Source organism: Hydractinia symbiolongicarpus, chromosome 3 (genome assembly GCF_029227915.1).
Source record: "Hydractinia symbiolongicarpus strain clone_291-10 chromosome 3, HSymV2.1, whole genome shotgun sequence".
NCBI lineage: Eukaryota > Metazoa > Cnidaria > Hydrozoa > Anthoathecata > Hydractiniidae > Hydractinia > Hydractinia symbiolongicarpus.
In genome coordinates, this window is record NC_079877.1 from 20,446,673 (window position 1) to 20,470,074 (window position 23,402).

The 23,402-nt window shown below is 34.5% G+C and overlaps 1 protein-coding gene across 2 annotated transcripts; it reads left to right on the forward strand.

The window, feature by feature from the left end:
• The first annotated feature begins 247 nt into the window (after window positions 1-247).
• On the forward strand, window positions 248-23,386 carry LOC130636162 (unconventional myosin-Va-like). 2 transcript variants are annotated; one of them, XM_057445787.1, is made up of 37 exons: window positions 248-403; window positions 519-623; window positions 994-1,108; window positions 5,349-5,405; window positions 5,673-5,817; window positions 10,263-10,419; window positions 10,556-10,781; window positions 10,990-11,210; window positions 11,355-11,486; window positions 11,552-11,685; window positions 12,121-12,202; window positions 12,417-12,557; window positions 12,725-12,934; window positions 13,782-13,904; window positions 14,034-14,218; window positions 14,501-14,612; window positions 14,742-14,795; window positions 14,875-15,032; window positions 15,161-15,361; window positions 15,437-15,542; window positions 15,617-15,706; window positions 16,265-16,489; window positions 16,617-16,710; window positions 16,934-17,122; window positions 17,254-17,663; window positions 18,102-18,170; window positions 18,263-18,371; window positions 18,445-18,548; window positions 18,625-18,675; window positions 19,103-19,345; window positions 19,553-19,642; window positions 19,841-19,991; window positions 20,066-20,181; window positions 20,347-20,418; window positions 20,771-20,856; window positions 20,999-21,176; window positions 23,065-23,386. In XM_057445787.1, the coding sequence occupies exons 1-37, from the start codon at window positions 377-379 to the stop codon at window positions 23,293-23,295; spliced, it is 5,199 nt and encodes a 1,732-aa protein (XP_057301770.1). In that variant the 5' UTR covers window positions 248-376; the 3' UTR covers window positions 23,296-23,386. The 2 variants fall into 2 exon arrangements, with proteins under 2 accessions (XP_057301770.1, XP_057301771.1); XM_057445788.1 differs by lacking the exon at window positions 11,355-11,486.
• The last annotated feature ends 16 nt before the right edge of the window (window positions 23,387-23,402 follow it).

The following is a 23,402-nucleotide window of genomic DNA, read 5'->3' on the forward strand; positions in this document are numbered from 1 at the left end:
AAACATACTTAAATGCTCAGGTATAATAATGTAAGTTTACCCACAAGAAATTGTGACATCACATCAAATTAGTTAGTAGACTAATACCATTACAATATAAACTGACTTGTAAGTCAGTTTATATTGTATTGTTTCCTGTGTACTGAAATAGAAGTAAAAGAGAAGGATTATTAGGCTTCCAAGACTTTCCTATTCCAGCTTCATCACTCTCCCTACACACCTGTACTTCTGATACTTCTGATAATTTGATAGTTTGCTATATTTTGCTTATTATGTTGTACATGTTAATAAGTTTTATTAATCCTGTTTTAAAACATTTTACATTTAATAAAGTGATTCAACTTTACATCTTGTGAAATGGCTAGTGAAGGACAGAATGAAGTCTGAAATACTTTACACCAAGGTAATTATTGTTGTCATGGATATATATGCCTGAATATCTTACACACACACATGAAAATGTTTTTCCTTTCAAGTTTTTTTTAACACTAAAATTTCCCTAATTTACTTGTGTTTAGGATACACGAATCTGGATTCCAGATGAGCAGTCAGTATGGATTGGTGGTGTGTTGTTAGAAGATTTGCATAATGATCAACTTGAAATTGAACTGGAAGATGGCAGGGTAATCTGATTGATCATATTTGTATTTTTATACTTATCTTTAATATCTCTATCCTGGTTTAAATCTATCCAATGGTAAAGGTGGGACTTATCACCATTGATTGAATATAATTACAATCACTCTCTGGGGACTAGGTACAGATGTGCAAGCAAACATAAAATTAAGGAAAATACCTTAACCTGCATTGTTTAATTTCGCAAAAGAAAGAATATTTTTATTAAGAATTTTTTTATTAAATAGCAAGCTTAGTCTTTATATTTCACAGTACAAAGTATCTGTTTATTATAACCAATTCTCTTTATTATAACCCATCTATGTCACTGGCCAGTATTTTTGAACAGATCAGTCATAACTGAGAATATTACTATAGGAAGTTGTTGTTGATCTCAAAAGCAGCAAATTTCACCTGCCACCATTGCGAAATCCAGACATTTTGGTTGGCTGCAATGATCTGACCACCCTTAGTTACTTACATGAACCAGCAGGTGATTATTTTTTGTCTTATGTTTGCAGTTTTAGTTATTTTTACATATCAATCGCAAACAAAAACATATCTGCACCTATATCCACTATATTTCGAACTCCTAAATGTCTGACCAATCTATGTATTTTAATCTCCTATAATAATATGCTTACTGTGTTATCTTCAAACCCTAAAAATTTTATTGAAGATATTATTTCGGTTTGTCTGTTCAGTATTCATATTACTGTGGAAAGTTTATCATTTCTTGAACATGATAGTTTAGTAGGCGACGTTTCGGGAGATCCTTCTCCCATCATCGGGCAAAGTAAAATGATATCACATGAAATCACAAGGTAGATAACACTAGGTTGAGGATGGCTAGTGTAAATGTTGGTACTCTGAGAGGTAGAGCAGGTGAAGTAGTTGAAATGTTAGAACGTAGATCTGTTGATATGTGTTGTGTTCAGGAAGTTAGGTGGAGAGGAGCTTCAGTGAGATTTGTGGAAGGTAGGAGGGCAAGGTATAAGCTTTTTTGGATTGGTAATAGTGATGGATATGGAGGAGTTGGCATATTCGTTGCAGAGAAGTGGGTAGAAAAAGTAATAGATGTTATGCGTGTTAATAGTCGTATTATAGTGATAAAGTTTTTGATAGGTAATAGGATTGTCACTTTTCTGTCAGTTTATGCTCCACAGTGTGGACTCAGTGGGGAAGATAAAGATAAGTTTTATGATGAGTTAATAGCAGTCACATCAAAGTTTGGAGACACTGAACTTGTCATGGTGGGCGGCGACTTTAATGGTCATGTTGGGAAGTCATCTGAAGGTTATAGAGGTGTGCATGGAGGCTATGGATTTGGGAGCAGAAATAAGGAAGGGGAGAGATTGCTTGAGTTTGGAATGGCAACGGACATGGTGGTTTGCAACACATCGTTCAGTAAGAGACAGAGTAGGCTGATAACATATGAGTCAGGTGGTTGTAAGACACAGATAGATTACTTTTTGGTTAGAAAGTCAGACAAGAAAGTGGTGAATGACGTGAAAGTTATATCGGGGGAAGAGTGTGTTTCCCAGCATAGGTTGCTGGTTTGTGATATTATCTTAAAGAGTGTCAAAGAAGCCAAGGGACAGTACAGGCCCCGTCGAAAAGTCTGGAAGCTGAAGGAAGAGATTGTAGCAAGACAATTTAGTGCAAAAGTTCAGCAGTTAGCCTACAATAGTCATTGTGATAGTGACAATGTTGAAAGTACTTGGACTACTTTGAAGAATTGTCTTCTAGAAGCTTCTGATGATACCTGTGGGTGGACGAAAGGACCAGCTAGACATAGACAGACCTGGTGGTGGAATAATGAGGTTGACCAGTGTATAAAGGAAAAGAGGAAACTTTGGAAAGAGTGGAAGTCAGGTGGTAGTAAAAATATTTACTTAGAAGCTAAGCGTCGCGCTCGTACAGCAGTGTATAAGGCAAAATCAGAAGCAGAGAGAAACAGATTTGCAGATGTGTTAAGAAGGGAAGACCAGCGCAATGAGGTATTCAAGATAGCAAAGCAAATGAAGAAGACTAATCAAGATATTGTAGGTGAGAAGTGTATACGTAATGATGAAGGTGTTTTGGCTAGCACAGAGGAGGAGATAAGGGTAGCTTGGAAGAATTATTATCAGAGGTTGCTTAACACTGAGTTTGATTGGGACGAGGATAATTTGTCTGATGATGATGTCGTAGAAGGGCCAGCTATGCAGATCAAGACAGAATGGGTAGTGGAGGCTATTAGGAAATTGAAGATTGGCAAGGCTGCAGGAGTATCAGGTATTGTTGCAGAGATGGTAAAAGCATCTGGATATATTGGAGTTGAGCTTATTACAAGTCTTGCTAACCAGATTATAAAGGATGGTGCTATTCCGAGTGAGTGGCAGTCGAGTGTAATAGTGAATTGTTTCAAGGGCAAGGGTGATGCATTAGAAAGGGGTAACTATAGAGGTTTGAAGTTGGTTGATCAAGTAATGAAAGTTATTGAAAGAGTGATTGATAAGTTACTTAGAGAAAGAATTGATATAGATAAGATGCAATTTGGTTTTGTTCCAGGGCGTGGCACTACAGATGCAATATTTTTACTCAGACAGCTTCAGGAAAAGTATTTAGGAAAGAGAAAGAATCTCTATTTTGCCTTTGTAGATTTAGAGAAAGCTTTTGATAGAAAGCCACGTAAAGTTATTTGGTGGGCTATGAGAAAATTAGGTGTGGATGAGTGGCTAGTTACGATGGTTCAGTCTATGTACAGCAATGCTAGAAGTCGTGTCAGGATTAACGATTCACTTAGTGATGAATTTAGTGTAAATGTTGGTGTACATCAGGGTTCTGTACTTAATCCTTTGTTGTTTATTCTAGTCTTAGAAGCGCCGTCGATGGAGTTCAGAACAGGTTGTCCATGGGAGTTATTGTATGCAGATGATTTGGTTCTCATAGCAGAGTCGATGGAAGAATTAGTTGAAAAGTTTAAGAAGTGAAAAAAAGGACTAGAAGAGAAAGGGCTGAAGGTAAACACAGCAAAGTCTAAAGTCATGATAAGTAGCATTGCAGCCAAGTGTGACCTTGTAGTTGGAAAGTGGCCTTGTGGAGTTTGCAGGAAAGGGGTTGGTAGTAACTCAATTTTTTGTCAGACTTGCAAGCATTGGGTACATAAGAAGTGCAGTAGTATTAGTGGAAGGTTAAGAGCTGGCATACAGTTTGTATGCAAGCGTTGCAAAGGTGAGATTATAGAGAATGAAGTATTTCCAGCTTTAATGATGTACAACAGTGGCTCGTTAGAGATAGTTAAGAACTTCTGTTACTTAGGTGATATGTTGGGCAGTGAAGGGGGTGTTGGAAGAAGTGTTACTTGCAGGATAGGTTCTGCTTGGAAAAGGTTTAGAGAGTTACTTCCTTTATTGACTAGCAGAGTCCTGTCAATTGAGGTAAAAGGTAGGTTGTATGAGGCCTGTGTAAGAAGTGTTATGTTGTACGGTAGTTAGACATGGGCAGTGAAGCAGGAAGATCTTGACCGTTTAGAAAGGAATGATATGAGAATGGTTAGGTGGATGTGTAATGCCAGTCTGAGAGACAGAAAGAGTTCAGATGAGCTAAGATGCAGGCTAAGTCTCCGTAGAATTAAAGATGTTATCCAGATAAGAAGATTGAATTGGCTGGGGCACTTGGAAAGAATGGAGGATGATAATTGGGTAAGAAAGTGTAGAGACTTGATAGTTCCTGGGGCAAAGCCCAGAGGCAGACCGAGAAAGCTTTGGCAGGAGGTTATAAGGACAGACTTGATAGAGAGGAAGTTGAGTTTAGATCTAACACAGTCTAGATCAGATTGGAAGAGGGTCATTAATATACCCCGTCCAACCCATGCTAGCATGGAAAACGGACGTTAGGCCGAGAATGATGATGATGATGATGATGTTGAGCATGTATTTATATAATTGCAGAGGATCGAAATTCATAAAAATTAACCAATCAGAAACGAGCTGATAATTACAGTTAATTACGGTAATTAACATTTTCGGACCTAGATGTAGGTAACTACTTCTTCTGTAGGGCTGGTAACCAAATCTCAGGAAGTTGATACGAGATGCTGTTTATGTTTTTTGTTACGTGCTACACTGTTGGTGGTTTCTTTAATCTTCCTGGCCGTTGTTCTGGATTCTCTGTCAATGATCTTCTTCTCATCCCAATTAAACTGATGACTTCTGCTCCGGCTGCGGTCCACAATTTCATTTTTCTTCACATCTCCGTTTTTCACTGCGCGCATATGTTCTTGTACTCGTTGCTTAAACTTTCTTTTTGTTTCGCCTATATACACTGCATCACCTAAAAATTTTGTAATGACTAGTTTGTTAAAACTATTGGAATGACCAATTTGTACTTTTAAGATGTGAAACACCACTTTTTTCATCCCAGGTTTCAGTGAGATATTCCATAAATAAATTACTTTTATAGTTTTTTCATGTTGAGACTTCTGTAAGACCCTGAGAATTCAAACAAAAAACAGGAAAAGTCACCACATTACTCAGTAAATGACCCTGAATTTGATCCAAAAAATTCGCTGGACACCTTGCATCAGAATAATGCAATAACATAAAGATTATTGAAGTCTTTATGTTGCACTAATAATCTTGAAGTCAATTAAATTGACAGAATATTGATGCCTTTTCCTGTATGAGTAGCCAGAGCCTATAGATATCGTCAACTTTTGATATCCGTAACCTCCCTAATTTAAAATTTAGTGCTACATAATTTAAAAGAAAGATTCATCAATTCTCATGATATATACACTTACTGTGGTAAGTTGAATTTGTTGTAAAATGGAGCAAGAGTGTTTGACTCTTTGGCTCCAGTATTTGATTTAACTAATGTAAGGAAGCAAGGAAAAAATATTACAAAAAGAATATAAAAAATTGTAAAGAATAAAACAGTTTAACAGTTTTTTGCACTTTGTTAATTCAGACCACCAAGAGAACCGAGTCATATCAATTTTTATCACATGTTCGAAAATAAGTCAATTTTTGTGATTAATTACTAGGCATTCAATTTCTCGTTGTGTGTTTCAGGCATTGTACTGGTTGCCCTAAATCCTTATGAAAATGTTCCTTTGTATGGATCTGATATTGTGTCAGCGTACAGCGGTAAACCTATGGGTGAGATGGATCCTCATATTTTTGCTGTTGCTGAAGATGCTTTTCGAAGCATGATTACGTAAGTCGAATAATGTTTTTGTAGTAGAACTGATATTTGTTTAATATTCTTTGTCTGTATACTATAAAGAACTAAAAAAATAAATTATTAACCTTGTAACATTTATCAAGTATTAGGAAAGGAACTACAGTACCGCCTGAATGTAATGTTACATGTGCACGATAGTTATTACCTTTACACAAGCTTTCATTTTTATTATATATCCGTTGTTATGATCTATTTTTGCATGTCAAAAACAATTCAAAAAAAGTTCATGTCCTACACGTGAAATTTAAGGATCACATGAAATTTTTGTGTGGCTTATTGTTTTTTATAATTACCGCAGTGGATAAGGGATTAACACAAGAAAATATTTAAAAATTTAATTACCCTTCGTGTCTCTATTCTTTCAGCACACGAACATCTTTTATTCACACATGAATTTATTTGTTAAAGTATCCGAATGTTATTGTTCTGCACACAAAAGAAATGTTGTATCTTATTACATGCAACAAGTTATAAAGAATCTTTAGTCTTCTCATTTTAATGTGTTCGTTTGCACACGCATGCCTTTGCACACTCCTAAAACCGAATTGGGCTCTTACAAATTTAATTTCTTTACGTGATTTACAACAAGAATTAATAATCTTACTAGGTACACTAGGTACATAGTGAGATTATTTTTTTGCTAAAATTGTTATTCTTTAAGTGAAAAACAGATTGATTAATATTGTCGTAACACCCTCCTTCATTTTCATTATTTGTTATGGTGAAAATACGCTAGCTAAAATGTATAATCTTTTGATTAAAATAGTCTATACCATATAGGAAAAATGATATAAAAACAAGGCAGAATAAGCTTGTCGTAACACCCTCCTTTGTTATAATTTTTAAAAACTTTAATGCTGTGAAAGACTTTAAATATTGGTAACTAAACTATATTCTGTAAAAAATTTGCACTTTAATTTATTTAGATTTTCTAATAAGACTGCAAAAAAACATTAAAAGAACACTAGAAGCTTTTTTTTTAAAAAATTCCTTTTTTACATTATTTTAAATGGGAGGAGAATAACTTGCTGCATAAATATAACTTTCAAAACAACACAAGCATATTCTGTATAACTTCAGTGCAATGAAAAAAACAAATGTTTCTGAGAAGAATTAAAACTTTTTTTAGTGCGATAAGAAAAAACACTTGCAAGAAAAACCAAAACTTTTTTTAGCCCGATGAGAAAACCAAATGTTTCTGAGAAGAATTAAATCTTTTTTTAGCGCGATGTTAAAAATGCGTACATGGTTATAAATATCTAAACTTTTGATCGCAGTAAAAAGAGTGTTAATATTATTTCCGAATATCATAGTTGATATTTTATGATTGTTAACACAAAGCCAAAAGCTACTCCAAATTAGGTTCATGATCATGTTCATCAATAAGAACAGGATAACAAAATTAAATATTTTTCTGTTTCCAGACTAATATAATTTTGTTTTCAGTTGAAGTTTTTAAATGATACAAGGAAATTTCATAAAAGTACTAGAGAAATAGAATAGGAAAGCGTAGTATATGAAGCACAAAAAAGCATGGAGTGAGCTAATTTCAAGTGAAAGTCAAAGTTATCTTCTTTGGCAATTTTATCTGATTATTTTTTTTTAAATTGTCCTAGTACTTTCTCTATTAAAATCATTTTGTCAATAATATTTTTGTCAAGATTATATGAAAAAACAATTTCACAGTAAGTGTGAACCTATATCTTCTAAACTATATTTTCTTTGGATGCATTTTTCCTACATAAATTTATACAACTGTTAGCCTGGTGAAAAAGATGCTGTGCAATTTGGTAGGAAACACAACATTTAACATAAGTTAAATAGTTAATATATATCTTGGGTCTTTATAAAGAAAACATATTTGGAATTGTTAATTGTATTTCTTTCTTCCAAAATACACTTACCTCTACCCCTAAAAAAACAATAAAAAGAGTTTGTAATGAAAATGTTAGAGAAAAAAAAACATTTAATTGCTTGACTTTGTTATATTATCAAAGATGAGAATTATGAAACATAATTTTAAGAATTTTATAAAGGTGTGTTTCCACTTAATTGACAATAAGTAGGAAGCGATCCTACTTTTAACGTTGTTTAACATCAGCCAATTTAGTGCATTTCAGTTAAGTGAAAACCCACCTTTAAAATAAGCATGTCAAAAAGGAAATTTAGGAAGTATTGTTATTGTGAATGGTCAAACGTATACTTAAAGGTTGCCTCTGACGTTATATTGATGCTCCATAATTTAGTATATTCATATAAGTATTTAAGAAAATAACATTTGTTTTTTTACAGAAAAGTTTAGTACAACAAATAATTGTGAATAAACTTTCAAATTTTGTGCTACCTCTCTTCATGTGACTTTATCATGCTCACACTTCTTTTCGAACTTTGAAATTCATAATGGCTGCATAATTTACATCACAGAGACCAAAGACTCATAGAATGCCTTCTACGTTGACTGAACATCTATAGAGTTCGCTTGGTATGTTTCGAAGATTATTTGTTAATCAAAAATCAACGATTCAGAGCTAAAAAAACTTTGTTGTCTTTAATTTTGCACAATGCAAAATTATTATGTTCTTGTCCAAAACCAACAAATTTAAATACTGCAATAATTATGTCTTCTTTGGATGAGTTGGAATCAGAAGGGGTTAACGTTGTACTTGTGTTCTAGTTTGACTTAAAACGGAGCGGGGATTTATCCGATTCATCGTGGGTAACTTATCACTGTGATGGTGATAAAGAAAGAGCTAAAAAAGCTTAACCTTATCACTACTTCGTGATGTAAATGCGCCAGTTACAGTCAAGTGACCACAAATATTGTTTTTGCTGTCAAAAACAAGAGTCAATATAGATAACCTACAAGGTGTGTTTATTTCAGCGGCATGTACGTAACCTTATATTTTCCTATGCTGATTATTAAGTTATTCAAAAGTATATTCTTTAGATAATTTAGAAATAAGAGGTATTGTCAATTTTGAAGATTTTGACCCGATTGTTTTAAGGAAATAAAATCTATGAACAGCTTTAGTTGGTATGTATAATACAGAATCGACATATCTTTCTCCAAGAAATAACGATCCTAACAAGTAAGTGTGTAATGTTCCAGTTAAAGCACGATGTTTATAGAAATTGGTTTAAAAGAACATCCGGCTTAGATTTCTTTTAGAACATATCGCTATGATGCTTACCGCTAATTCACATGATGGGGACACAACAGACTTTTCAAATCTGTGCGAAGAGGCATCCAATTATGCGCAGTAACAAAAATTTGTGATGCATATCCTAAATCTGATGGAGCACACACAGGATATATGGATATCGTGTGGCTCCTAAAAAACCACTTAAGATGGGTTTTCCATTATGTAGACAGTGTAATATGAACTTTAAGAAATAAAAAAATAAATAATACATACAAATTAAAAAAATAATAATAAATAAATGAAAAGTCCTGTTATTCATGAAAGTTTTCTACAATTTGCTCTTCACAGGGTCTTTAGGCAGGTATGACGAAGGCTCATTTTATTCTGGTGGGCAACCCTTCTCTCTGTCCACTGCATGTGACTATACACCTAAGACATGTCACGCAAAAAAATACGTTTTTTCTTTCTTTACCTTTTTCACTACAAAGCGCTTCAAATATCAAAAAATCCTTGCATTCCATAATTGCGCTAACAGCAGGGTTCCGTTTTTGCGTTTCGACAATTTACTGCTTCCTAAACACCAAGATCACATACATCAAAATTGACATGGATTTTTTCTGCCCCAATATCAATATTGCACGATTCAGGAATGTGATTGCAAAAAAATGATAAGACGATTTGGCATCTCATCGTCTGATTAAAACAATGACTTTCAACATAGTTTTTGGAGAACTTCCTGCTTTATTTTTATCCTTTGGCACTTTAAAAAAAGATAATTTTTGATTTTTTGCTCTTTTATTTTTACATCTTATTATACACCAAACCATGCTTACGATATTCAATATAATATTTTTTAAAGCTAATTAGAATTAGGTTAGCAAAAATAGTTTTAAATGATTAATTTCGAAATCTCTCTTCACAGTTTTCATGCTGTAAGACTGTAGTCTATACCTTTGGCTCTTGTGACCTTATGAGGTATCCTGATATTTTATACAAGTTTTTAAAGCGTGTTTTTAATGCTGCAATAATGGCGATCAAAGCTGAAGGTTTTATAAAAACATAGAATAAATAAATCTGGGGTTTTATTTTCAAGTTGCTCATTAAATAATATACTTTTTTCTGTAATGTTATAATGATCTCTTTCGCTTAAAAATTAACTTGTTATAAGGTCGGAGGCAACCTTTAAAAAGTAAATATACTGTAGTGAAATGTCTGGGAAAAAATGTAAGATTAAGTTGTATTTATACGCCCAAAATTATTTTGTTTTTGTTTTAGCCTTGGTCTTAACCAGTCCATCATTGTGTCAGGAGAAAGTGGAGCTGGCAAGACAGTCAGTGCAAAGTACACCATGAGATACTTTGCAAATGTGGGAGGTTCTCTTACCGAAACGATGATAGAACAGAAAGTACTTGCATCAAATCCAATTATGGAGGTATGGAAATTTCATAATTATTTTCTGGCCACGTTTGACAAATTGTTGTTAGGAGATGCGCTAGTCTTTTGTTAAATGCCAATTTGTTTTTATGGAATTTGCGAACAGTATGATTGATATATTTTTCAAAATGCAGGCAATTGGAAATGCCAAGACTATTCGTAACGATAACAGCTCTCGTTTTGGTAAATATATTGAAATCAACTTCAACGAAAAGTATCATATCATTGGCGCTAACATGAGAACATATTTATTGGAAAAATCAAGAGTGGTTTACCAGGCACAGGATGAGAGAAATTATCATATATTCTATCAGCTATGTGCAAGCTGCGACATGCCTGAACTTCAAGAATTAAATTTAAGTATGAGGTCTACTTTATTATTGTGAAGAATCATTGCAGCATAACTTCATATGTTCCACAGAAAATCTATCATCTTTATAACGACTGTTAAAAAAAACAACTATCCCCAGAATAATTTGCTTTTTCTTAAATGTTCTTGCTTGATTTTTGATTCAAAAAGAAGGAAAGTTAAAATTTTGTTTGGTTGATATGGTTTTTTCTGCCATAGAACATTCGGATGACTTTTTTTACACACAACAAGGTGAAAATCCCACCATACCGAGCGTAGACGATCAAAAGTGTTTTCAAGATACATGCGAAGCCCTGGCCTTACTCGGTATCTACAGTGAGCAACAGCGCATGATTTGGAGAATTCTAGCATCAATTTTACATTTAGGAAATATTTCAATTATAGCAACTAATAAAAGTCAAGATCAATGCCTTATTAAGGTATATAATAATGTGCTCACATATCTGAATAACAAATAATGTCTCACATTGCATATACAAGATAGTTTAATCAATAGTTTCATTAACAACAGGCACCAAACCTGTATTACAAGTTTTTAAACAAAAGGTATTGCTTTGTCTTAGCAAGACGACTTTCATGCACAGATGGTGTCAAGTTTATTGGGTGTTGATTTAGGCCAGCTGAATAAATGGCTGTGTGCCAGAAAAATTATTGCAACTGGAGATGTATATGTGAAGCCTTTAACCTGGAGAGAGGTATATATACTTCATCATAAATAACGAAGTTTAATTGTGTTCTTTAAACTTTTCCTATTTTTTAGGCGAGTAATGGTCGCGATGCTTTAGCAAAACACATCTACTCACAATTGTTCAAATGGATAGTCGAACATGTAAACTCAAGCCTGGCAATAACTTCACAGCGAAAATCGTTTATCGGTGTTTTAGACATTTATGGGTAATGCTGTTAAATCTTTTTGTTATTATAAGCTCAAACTTTTAAGCAATCTGATTAATTTTAAGGTGCATTTACCAACTAGCACGAGTTGGACAAGGTAAATTAATGACCTTTTTTATGTAGATTTTTATTCATTTATTATTCACTATTTTTTTCAAATAACCTAGTCAACTCAATCTTCTGATTTGAATAACATTTTCAATGCTACAAATACCTAGCTTGCTTTTTTACTTATCTGTAATTTTACTGTTTCTGGCATAACATTCAAACAACCTACCTTGTAACTATATTGACAAGAATTTTCTAGTCAACAGAGAATATCTCTCTAAACTTTTCCAAGCAGAACCTATCGTACAAATAACACTCATCTTAACATTAACAGAAAATTCTTATTATTTCCAAAATTATTCTTTAAAGAATTTAATTTTTTTATAGATTTGAAACATTTGAAGTAAACAGCTTTGAGCAGTTTTGTATAAATTATGCAAATGAGAAACTACAACAGCAGTTTAATCAGGTAGGGATGATTTACCTTTCATGTTAGATTTTGAGGGAAAAATTTCAATCCTTACTGATTTAAAAAAAAACATGGTATTATGACATTCTTTTTTGCACAAAAATATGTTGTAGCTTTCAAAAACACTTTCGTTGTACAACTGATTTTGTGATATCTGAGTTGATCTCGGTGAAATGGATTCAGCATTGTGTTAGCGTTTACACATTTAATTTAGCATGTTTTTAAACTTGAGCAAGATGAATATGTTAAAGAACAGATCGTTTGGTCATTTATCGATTTCTATGATAATCAGCCATGCATAGACCTGATCGAATTAAAGCTTGGCATTCTAGACTTGCTGGACGAAGAGTGTCGTGTAAGTGATTATCATCGATTCTAGGATTTTTTTGCTCGCTTCACTATGTCTTCTATAAAGTCAAATTGTTTTATCTTGCAATGCAGTTTTACACCTTCTAGCGAACTTTAATACATGGTGCAGATTTAGACAGTTTATCACATTTTAACTTGTATTATTTTTTGAAGATGCCAAAAGGAGCAGATGAGTCATGGGCAAGAAAGCTGTACGCACAGCATCTGAAGAAAGCCCAACACTTTGTGAAACCACGCATGTCAGATGTTGCATTTATAATTCGACATTATGCAGATGATGTGATATACGATTGCAATGGATTTGTTGAGAAAAACAGAGATCTTATTAACGAGGAACATTTGGCATTGTTAAGAGCTAGTGAGGTAACGATTTGTGTATTTGTAGACAACAGAAGTGTTAAGTTTCATTTTCTCAGATATTATCCGTACTGTCCGTATTAGCAGGAAGCTTCTTTTTTATTAAAGCATATCAACTCCGAAAGTTTTTTCTGTGTGCTTTTGAAAAAAAAATAAACCAGCCGTTTCGGCAGGAAGTTCTACGGTGTATTACTGATTTAGTACTCCTCTACGTGGGAGTATTTACTTTAATTAATTTTGCAGAAAAAAGTGTTCACCTTATTAATAATTAAAAAAAGAATAAAAATATGAAAGTAGAAAAAATTGAGTTCAAGTTTGTAAACACTGCTTTTATGAAACCTAAATGAAACGTAAAAATCAATAAAAACAACTGTTTTTAACTTATTTCGTTATTTAAAACGAATTTTAGCCTGTTGAAACTCGTTGTTCAAAATACAAATCTAGCTCCGGTAAATTCCAGATCACTTAAAAGATAACAAACGACTGTTATAGCTTGGTACTGGCGAAACCAACTAAACATAAAAGAATATGCAAAATGATTAATTTGTAAAAATAAAAGGTTTTTGTACTTTGTGCAACAGAGTAGTCGTCTGTTATAACACTCAAAAACTAATAATTCCCGTACCGCTACACTAGACTGCTATCCTGCTGTGCTTCACTAGTCTCGATAGTAAAAATGGCGACAAAAAAAAAGAGCCCATCTTAAAGTTCTACCGGTTAAAGCCGTAGAACAAAAATTCTATAAAATTAAATTAAAAGATCTCTAAGATGCAAGATGTAAAAGTAATAAATTTTACATAGTTTCATAGTCAAGTTTAGAAGTATGTTTATCAACAATTCCATTTGCTTTTAGTATGAGCTCGTCGGTGAGTTGTTTTCAAGCAACGACACTTCAAGTGCACATGTACCACGTAAGAGAACAACGTCACGAGTTGGATCTCATGCACCTAGAACTAAAAAGACTGTTGGCTCAGAGGTTAGCTATTCTTGTATTACATCTGTTTTTGTTTTTTTAATTTGTATAATGGTTATAAAATGTATTAGTGTTTGACGGACAATCAAGAGTAATACTAAAGTCATTATAAAATCTTTCCTTTTTTTTTAGTTTAGGGACTCCTTAAAAAAATTGATGGAGGTTCTGAACTCAACATCTCCTCATTACGTTCGCTGCATCAAATCAAACGATGACAAAGCTGCATTTCAACTGGACTTACATAGATGTGTACAGCAGCTAAGAGCTTGTGGAGTTCTAGAAACAATTAGAATTAGTGCTGCAGGTTATCCATCTAGGTACACACAGTTTCCATCCTGACAGTCTTAACGCTGACAAGCTTAGTGCAAATCCGTGGATACTAAATTAACACTAAAATTTGCAATCTTGCAACCAAACAGTGAGAAAATAACGAGAACGAGTCCTAAACTAGACGGTTTGTTGTGTCGCAAATCTTTTATGTTGCTGAAATTCATATTAATAAGTTAGTGCACTTACTGTATAGTTAGATATTAGTAAGGCTTAATCAAGGAATAAATATGGTATTGTTGTATTTTTTATTTATTTGTTTTTCTGTGCAGGTGGACGTATAAAGAATTTTTTGACAGATATAGAATGCTTATACCATGGAAGAGTATAGATTGGGATAGCTTGCATGGCACATGTCACAACATTTTGAGCAGTCACATACAAGTACGCAAATATAGCGAATTTATTTACACGTTTTGTTTTGTTGTTGTTTCTGCTGTGCGTTTTCGTTGTTGTTGTGAAAAGACTGTTAAATAGCCGGTATTTCTGAAATTAATTTTATTATATCTTTAGGATGAGGACAAGTTTCAACTTGGAAAGACAAAAATATTTTTTCGTGCTGGTGCTGTAAGTTTTGTTTATTCGCTTTCTGAACTTTTGCCATATTTCTTTCACATCATGTTCTCCTGCTTAATTTGTGACACAGGTAGCCTACCTGGAAAGATTAAGAAGTGACATGTTGAAGAGAAGTTGCATCAAGATACAAAAGAACGTCAAATCTTGGATCATGTGCAGAAAATATCGCAAGTTGAGAAAAGCTACTATTTTGATTCAAGCCTGGATTAAAGGTCATCAAGCTAGAAGGTTTTTTTTTCCTTTTTTGACTTTTTTTTAACTTTTTTCTCTAATTCATGTATTGATTCATTTATTGAATGATTCATTTATTCATTTATTCATTTATTCATTCATTCATTCATTCTTTGATGTTTTAGATTGGCAAAGTTTTTGCGAGAGACATATGCATGCATAACTATACAGAAAGTCTGGCGTGGTCACAAACTTCATAAAAAATATCAGTCAATCAGAAGGAACATTATATTGATACAGTCAGCTATCCGTGGCGTACTCGTTCGACGGAAAATGCGAGCCATTCTAGAAGTGAATAAAAGTGTTGTTATTCAAAGAGTTTGGAGGTATTTATTAAACTACTTATAACTTTTATGTTTTTTAGTAGGAAAGTGCTACGGGTAATTTTGTGACTGATTTAGAGGTTACAAAGTGAGGAAGAGTTTTCTGAAAGCGAAAAAAAGCATTGTGTTTTTACAATGCTGTGTCCGTCGTAAAGCTGCGAAACGAGAACTGAAACGTTTGAAGGTAAGTACTTGTTTCACTGCGAAAGTTAGTAAGACCGATGAAAAAGAATGAGTGCTATTTGCTTGTTCTTTTAGATTGAAGCAAAATCAGTGGAGCATTTAAAATCGTTGACGAAAGGAATGGAGAAGAAAGTGATGACGCTGCAAGAAAAATTGACAGAAGAAGTATGCTCTTACTGTTTTGAAGTGCGATTTTATTGTGCCATTGAACATGTTGCAATGTTGTTGTAAATAAAAACTTGAGGGGTCTAATTTTAAATGTTTCTCGGCTTCTAGCGAGATTTTGTTCCAAATATTTCTCGGCTTCTAGCGAGATTTTGTTCCAAATGTTTCTCAGTTTATAGCGAGATTTTGTTCCAAATGTTTCTCAGTTTATAGCGAGATTTTGTTCCAAATGTTTCAGTTTCTAGCGAGATTTTGTTCCAAACGTTTCTCAGTTTCTAGCGAGATTTTGTTCCAAATGTTTCTTAATGCGTTTCTTAAGTTAATTTGTAATAGGGGAATAGGCATGTATGCACATGACTTCGTATATAGATTTTTAATGTTTTCCCAGCTTTAGAAACTGTTATAGGATTACCATGCGTTAATTAAAACACCTCTGTTTTTTATGTCTGAAAGTTTTATAAAAACGACCACGAATTTTGTAGTTCTAACATGGCCCACTACTACTAAAAAAACAATCGTGACGTGAATTCAAGAACTGGGCTACTGTTTTTTTTTCAGAGGAAGGAAAAAGAATTGGTGCAAGCGAAAGTGATAAAGCTTAAATACATCGAAGATGAAGTGCGAGAGTTGCGAGAATTAAAACCGCAGTGGGAGAACCTTGTGCAGAATGCCGAAAAGCTCAAACAAGAGAAGGACGACTTAGAAAATAATGTTGCCATAGTCACAGAGGAAAACAAAAAGCTGGTAAATGAAAGCGAATCCCTGAAGAATCAGAAAGACGAGGTATATATGAATGTTGTCATCCGTTATTATCTTTAAGTCCTTCACATTTTTGTTTTGTCTCTTTCGCTCCAAAATCTTTTTAGAAGTAATCGTCACACTAACCGTTTGTTGTTGTTTTCTTACACAGGAAATAGCAGCGTTGAAGAAAGCAATGGAAGAACTACAGCAAAGTTTGTTAGATCAAAAGAAAGAAAATGAAGAAGAAAAGGCGGAGAGTGAAGGTTTTTGTAGTTTTTTTCTTTCTATTCGAAAACATCTATCTAGCAATTTCTTCAGACGTTTTAAGCACCATGCCGAAGTTTTTTATAAAATTGAAAACAGTAACTGAAATAGACAACGCCCTAATGTAAGTAGTTTTCAGTCTTAACGTTTGCGTTGTTTTGCTAAATCTGTATGATGTCAAGCTAGTTTGTCAAAATTTTGTTTGTGACGTACTTGTTGTAGCTATCTTAAAGAGAGAACTTGAAAAGCAACGCGAAGAATTAGTAGCAGAGTTTAACACCGAAAGAGCTAGTCATCAGAAAATGCTTGGTGAATACACGAGGTTGGAGCAGCGGTTCACGAACTTGCAAGAGGAACTCAAAATCGAAAAAAATAGTCCTGAGAAGAGGAGAAGGAGCACGGTGAACTCTGGTACGATATTTAGTTCGTGTAAGGGATGCTGAATTTAAATATTTTTTTAACAACATCGGAATAAGCGGTTGTCGTGTGCAAAATATTGAGTTGTGTATTGGCTGAAACAAAGATAAATTGATTTTCTTTAGGAGACGAGCTATCTGAAATTGTGACCGAAGAGATACCGCTAAGTGAAGATCAAGTCACCAATTTGTCCTTGGAATTATTTGAAGTTACTCGCGAAAGGGATATGTTACTCGAACAGGTCGAGTTGCTCAAAGAAGAGCACGAAATCAGTGTGAGCATCTCAAAAGTGGCGAGTGATGAAGGGGATAAGAGTAAGAATTTGCAACAAGAAAATAAAATGTTAAGAAGCGAGAACGACAAAATAAAGAAGGAACTGGGTGTTCTTGCTCAAGCAATTGAAGAAGACGAGGAAGAAAATCTCGCTAAACAGGACAGGATAGTTACGCAGTTGTTAAAGCAGATTGAAGAATTACGAGCGGAAAACAAAGAGCTGGCAAAAAAAGCGAACAGAAAAGAAGCGTCAGATCAACCGGTGTGTTTTTTTTATTTGTATATTGTATTCTCGTCAACTCAACTTATAGGGGACCAAAAACAGCTCGAGTTATCGAATGTTACAGTTATTAAATGTTAGAGTTATCGAATGTTAGATAATACGCATTTCAGCAAAAATTGAATTAGTTTGACCATTTTCAAATACAACAAAATTTAGTTAAAATCACGATAATGGTGGGTGTTCGACATATCTAGTAAGACATATAAGTAGTGTTCAAGAATTTAAAACAGTTCCAGTTACTGAAAGTTCGAGTTATCGGAATCATACTGTCTTTGGATTTACCAATAGAATTATTTACATATTTTTAATGTAACCGAAATGTTTTGACCTTTTCGGTCCGTTTTGTGAAAAGTTTCTAAAAAATTATTATTCACTTTAAATTCGTAGTTTGTATATTTGTTTGCTATCTTACTTAAGATCATTCTTGGAAGCAACATACCCGACATGGCTGAAAAAGAAATATCACGGTTGACGATGGAAAATATTGTAAGTTTTTTTCTTTAAAGAGCTCCAAATCATTATTCATATTTTTCTCCTTTGTTTCAGTATTTTGCATATTTCCTTGTTTGGCGTGTTAGGAACTTCGCGAAGAACTCGAAAAATCGAAGAGCCATTTGAAAGAGGCGTTGGAGAGAAGCATCACCTCACCGCCAAGAAATAATTTGGTTGGAAGACGGCCAGAACAAGGTAACGCTTAATCTGATTTTACTTATCTATTTTTCTCCAAAAAAGACGGTTATTTACTCTTTTTCCACCATAGGTGGCGTGCATCCAAGAAGCAAATCAAATGTATCTGAACTTGGCAGAAGTCGGTCAATCGAAAACAGAATATCCGATGGAAACTTAACCGAAGCTGGAAAGTTGGTAAGAACGGGTAAAAAGAAAGAGATTAGAAATATTCCGCCCTGGTTTTTATTGACTTTCATTGAATTAATTTTAGTTTATGACGTACGCTGGTTTAATGAGGAAGAAACCAGTTCAGTTTGGTAAGGTATGTCGCAATTACACATGCTGCATCTACTTTCTCCTTGGACCTTTTTGCCCTGTGTGAGGTGAACAACACGAGTATTTCATAATTTTAAGAAGAGTGCGCCGCGGGTTGTTTTTTTTTTACTTCTAGCGATTGTAGTGGCACATATGCTTTATATGGTTTTTTTAAAAGTGGACGTGTTGCCCCCTTTAGGCTGTGATCGCTCGATATGTAGGCCGTGAATGTTCTTACCACTTAAGCTGTTAAAACGGCCACAAAAATCTGCTGGTTTAAGCCTAGTAGCAAAAATTAAATTTTCACAAACCAATCTGATATGCCAACAAAATTGTACTGAGGATGTTATGGGGCTCAGAGTTTCAAGAATTAATATTAAGAGATTATTTCGCGGGTCTTTCTTGGTGTTAATAGACTGAACACCGTATTTTAGCAAGGAACACCTGAAATGGCTGTCAATCGAAAAGGAATGTTACAGTTTACTTCCACCGACCAAGCCGAAGTGGTGGCCAAATTGATACTTGATATACAGCCAACTGCGGTGGAGAAAGAAGTACCTGGTCTACCCGCTCATATAGTGTTCATGGGTTTGCGATATGTTGATCATATAAATGACGAGCGGCTCATGCAAAGCTACCTTACTGGTGTGATATCGAGTGTAAAAAAAAGAGTAACGGTGAGATGTTTCTTCCAATATTAGCGGTGATGTTTAGTCAAATCATCTCTTGTATGATTTAGGGTATTTTTAAACACGTGGCCCTTGATTGACCATTAGCTAGTGAATCCGGTTATGACACGTCAAAAGACCTGCTTTTTCACGTGCTAATGTTGGCCTTCTTTATAGGCTGATTTATTATCCCAAAATTACGTATATGTTTTGTAGAAAATTCCTGGTGACATCGACATGCAAGCATTCTGGTTGGCCAACACATTTCGTTTGTACTGTGACATGAAACAGTTTAGTGGAGAGCAAGTAAGTGACACTCTGAATAACAACTAAGTTCCAAGTGATTTGTCAAATATGGAGCCGCTTACTTATGTGCAACGATGTCTAATTATAATTGTATTATAAAGAAACCAATTAAAAACCACAAGTTGGGGTCATGATGTGGAACAGTAAAACATTCTAGTTAATTCTGACTAATTTCCTGTGTTTATGTTTTGTTTGTAGCAATTTCAATCGATGAATACGAGAGAGCAAAACGAATATTGCTTGAGCAACTTCGATCTTTCTGAGTATCGGCAAGTACTCAGTGACACATGCATCAAAATCTACCAAGACATGGCCAGCAATATACAATCACGTGTTAATAATTTGATTGGTGCGTGCTAGGGTTTATTGTTTAACTCTTTATATCGTTTGTATTACATGTGATACATCTGCTTGTCTGTTTAGTGCCTGGAATGTTGGAATATGAGTCCATACCTGGCGTCGTATCCACGTTAAGGAGATTTAAGTCAGAGAAGAAGAAATCCGAAGAGATCATCACTGTCAAAGATATCACAAATAAAGTAAAAAATTTCTCATAATATTTATGCTGATTAACACGAGAATTGCTATTTTTTCAAGCTTTAAAAATCGAGAAATATTGTACTCGCTAAATTCGCGAAAATCAGTACTTGCAACAAATTTCTGGATGATTTTCCCTTCGTGAACTACGCAAACTTTCGTTTCAGTTATCAGCTATCTTGGCAGTGTTAAATGCCCACTGCGTGGATCCAAGTTTAATCAAACAAATATTTCGACAGGTGTGTTTTCTTTTTTCTTCGTATGTTTGTTGCATTCTCCGTTTGTATATCGCTTGTATTTATTTATTTGTTGCATCCATTTCTATTCACATATAAATGTAAGAAATACATAACATAGTAGGATGAACTTTCACAAATGTTTTTATTCCGGATCTGTTTTGAAATTAAGGATATTTGTAATTAAAAGTAAGAAAAAAGCGAAAAAATGATCCAATTGCAGCGTATCTATACGACTTTCCATCTGTGAGCCAAAGATGGTAGCTGCGTGTTGCGACAGATGAATTCCGGGGGAGTATTGTACGGGCTAACGAAAGACGAATAACGAAATCTCTTTATATTTTCTTTCTCTAAGATCTATTACTACATCAACGCCACTATGGTAAACAACATTTTATTACGCAAGGATATGTGTCACTGGTCAAGAGGTCTACAAATAAAGTAAGACAATTTTACCTTTTTTATACTAAGTGTACACAACCAGGGACATTATCCCCTCAAATAGGGCAGTTTTACTTATTATTCGGCAACAGTATACCTATATACCTAATTCTTTTCACGCTGGTTTAAAACAATATTTTAGGTTTAATTTGACGCAGCTAGAAGAATGGTGCAGAACAAATCAACTGCACGAAAATTTCGGTGTAGTCGACCAACTTGAACCGATCACGGAAGTTGTGCAATTGTTACAAGTAAACAAGAGGTCACTAGATGACGTGGATGGAATAATTGCCATCACCTCAAAGTTAAATTCTCTACAGGTACATCGTGTGAACTAAGTTGTTGCTTGTTAATGTTAAACTTCAGTCGATACTGTATCTCGTCTGATAAAAGCCACTAAGTTTATCACAAATTAAATTTCGTGTGCGCCGTACGAGTAGTTTTGTCATCAAATTAACTCCCCTTATTAATAAAACAACAAGAAGCCGCGGTCGGTTTGAAATCACAAATAACAAAAACACATTTTAGTCTACGCGTTCCTGCAAAGAATATGTCGATATGATACTGATCCAGACCTTAATAAAGCATTTCCATCCAGTTGCATCACTTGCATGTACGTAAATTGTGTATTTGAGGAGGGCAGGAAAAAATTCAAACTAAATTGTTCATAAAACTAATTAGAACATAGTGTCAAAAGAGGAAGAAAAACTAGCCAAGACTAAACCCAACCTCTGACGTGTTAATTAAGATTTTTAAGAATGCCCTGTGTAGACGAGGTCGTCAAACTTTCTGCTTGCTTTAAAATTTTATTAAACATTCTTATCACTCCGGACAAAATACACATTATAATGGTTCTGGCTAGCTGTGAGGAACTCTACAAACAGAAAGAAATATTACCTATTGTGACATAAATTTTAACATGGCGCCTTTGCACGTCACCCTCAAACCAGTCTAGTCTGTCCTTCGATGCAAGTTTGTCGGGGTGGGATGGGACAGATCATAAAATTGTTGGTTTTAAAAAAAAATCACTTCGCTTCATTTTTGCTTGAAAAATTTTAGCAACAACAACTTCTTTGATTATCTTAATTAAGCGCAACATCGCGAGCTTTCCGTTACGCGAGAAAATAGTAGAGAATTTTTAATCCAGTGAAATGAGAAATAACTTTAATCCAGTGTGATAAAACTTTCCTGAAGACCGCCGCGACAAAATGGTAAACCAACATATCACACTACTCCGTATGTGTGATTTAATAACAACAATAATTGTATCGGATAGGCTTTTGCGCCGAATTAATTTATGATCCGGTACAATGGAAACACATACGAACCGCGCCGACACAGCCCTGTTTCCATATGCCGAATTAATAGCATTTTGTAAACATAACGTCATTTAATAATATAAAATGTACAGAATAACGAATGAAGCTATCTGATACGAGACGTATCACTTTTGAAAGCGGCCCGGTCCAGAAGCTATCGGACACGTAAATTGATTCGGAACGAAAGAGTATATTGTCTATATATCTCTTTAATAATAGCCGTATTCCGTCTGTCTGTTTTTGCGTCTGTTTGTCTTTTTGTTACGGAAACACGAAATGCAATATATAAAGGACGGACGACACCGTGGATTTTTCCACGAGTGTAAACGACTAGTCTCTTTAATAATAGCCGTCGTCTGTCTGTCTGTGTGTCCGCTAGAGCCGCATCCCGTAACGGAAACACGAAATATTTAAAATGCGTACAAATACCAAATGCGATATATTTTTGTCCACTTTGTTGCGACGGGTAAATATAAAGGACGGGCGACCCCGTGGATTTTTCCACCGGCTAACGACTAGTCTCTTTAATAATACCCGTATTCCGTCTGTCTGTCTGTCCGCAAAAGACGCGTCCTGTAACGAAAACACGAAATGCGATATATAAAGGACGGTCGACCCCGTGGATTTTTCCACGGGTTAACGACTAGTTTTCTCTATAATGCTTGTATTGTTTCTGTCTCTGCGGACCCCTTTCCCCCTCCTCCACACAAGCGCTGTATAAGAAAGCTGTGTTATTAATGTGTGGCGTTTGTTAGAAGTCGGTATTGAATAAAGGAGGTGCGGTATCCGGTATAAAAAAATCCGTGTCTTACGCCAGCGAATGAATTTGCCAACTTGTTTCGAAGGGTACTACTGCATGCTAACTTGTTATTGTGCTTTTAACTTTTAGGTACAAAAAATTCTATCCATGTACACACCACCAAACGAGTACGAACCACGTGTACCGGGAAATTTAATTCGCGCTGTCGTGAATAAAATGCAAAAGACGGAGGGCGCTTCTCTCATGCTGGACCTAAAATACGTCGTTCCTATGACAGTACCGTTTGTGGCGTCTACCGTAAATTTTGACAAAATAAATATTCCTTCCTTGTTGGGGATGGATCATTTTGAAGTCATTTAGTCATGCTTAGGATGTTATTACCAAATATTTTAATAATAAATAAATTATAGTAATTTTCTAATTCAAATAAAATATATTTTTTTCTCTGTTCTATTTATAAACTTTAT

Bases quoted from the DNA above. Each gene is read 5' to 3' on its own strand.
- LOC130636162 (XM_057445787.1), top strand. From the start codon at position 377: ATGAAGTCTGAAATACTTTACACCAAG. The intron at 18,549-18,624 runs GTAAGAACGGGT...AATTAATTTTAG, and splicing joins TAACCGAAGCTGGAAAGTTG to TTTATGACGTACGCTGGTTT. The intron at 19,643-19,840 runs GTAAGTGACACT...TTTTGTTTGTAG, and splicing joins AACAGTTTAGTGGAGAGCAA to CAATTTCAATCGATGAATAC.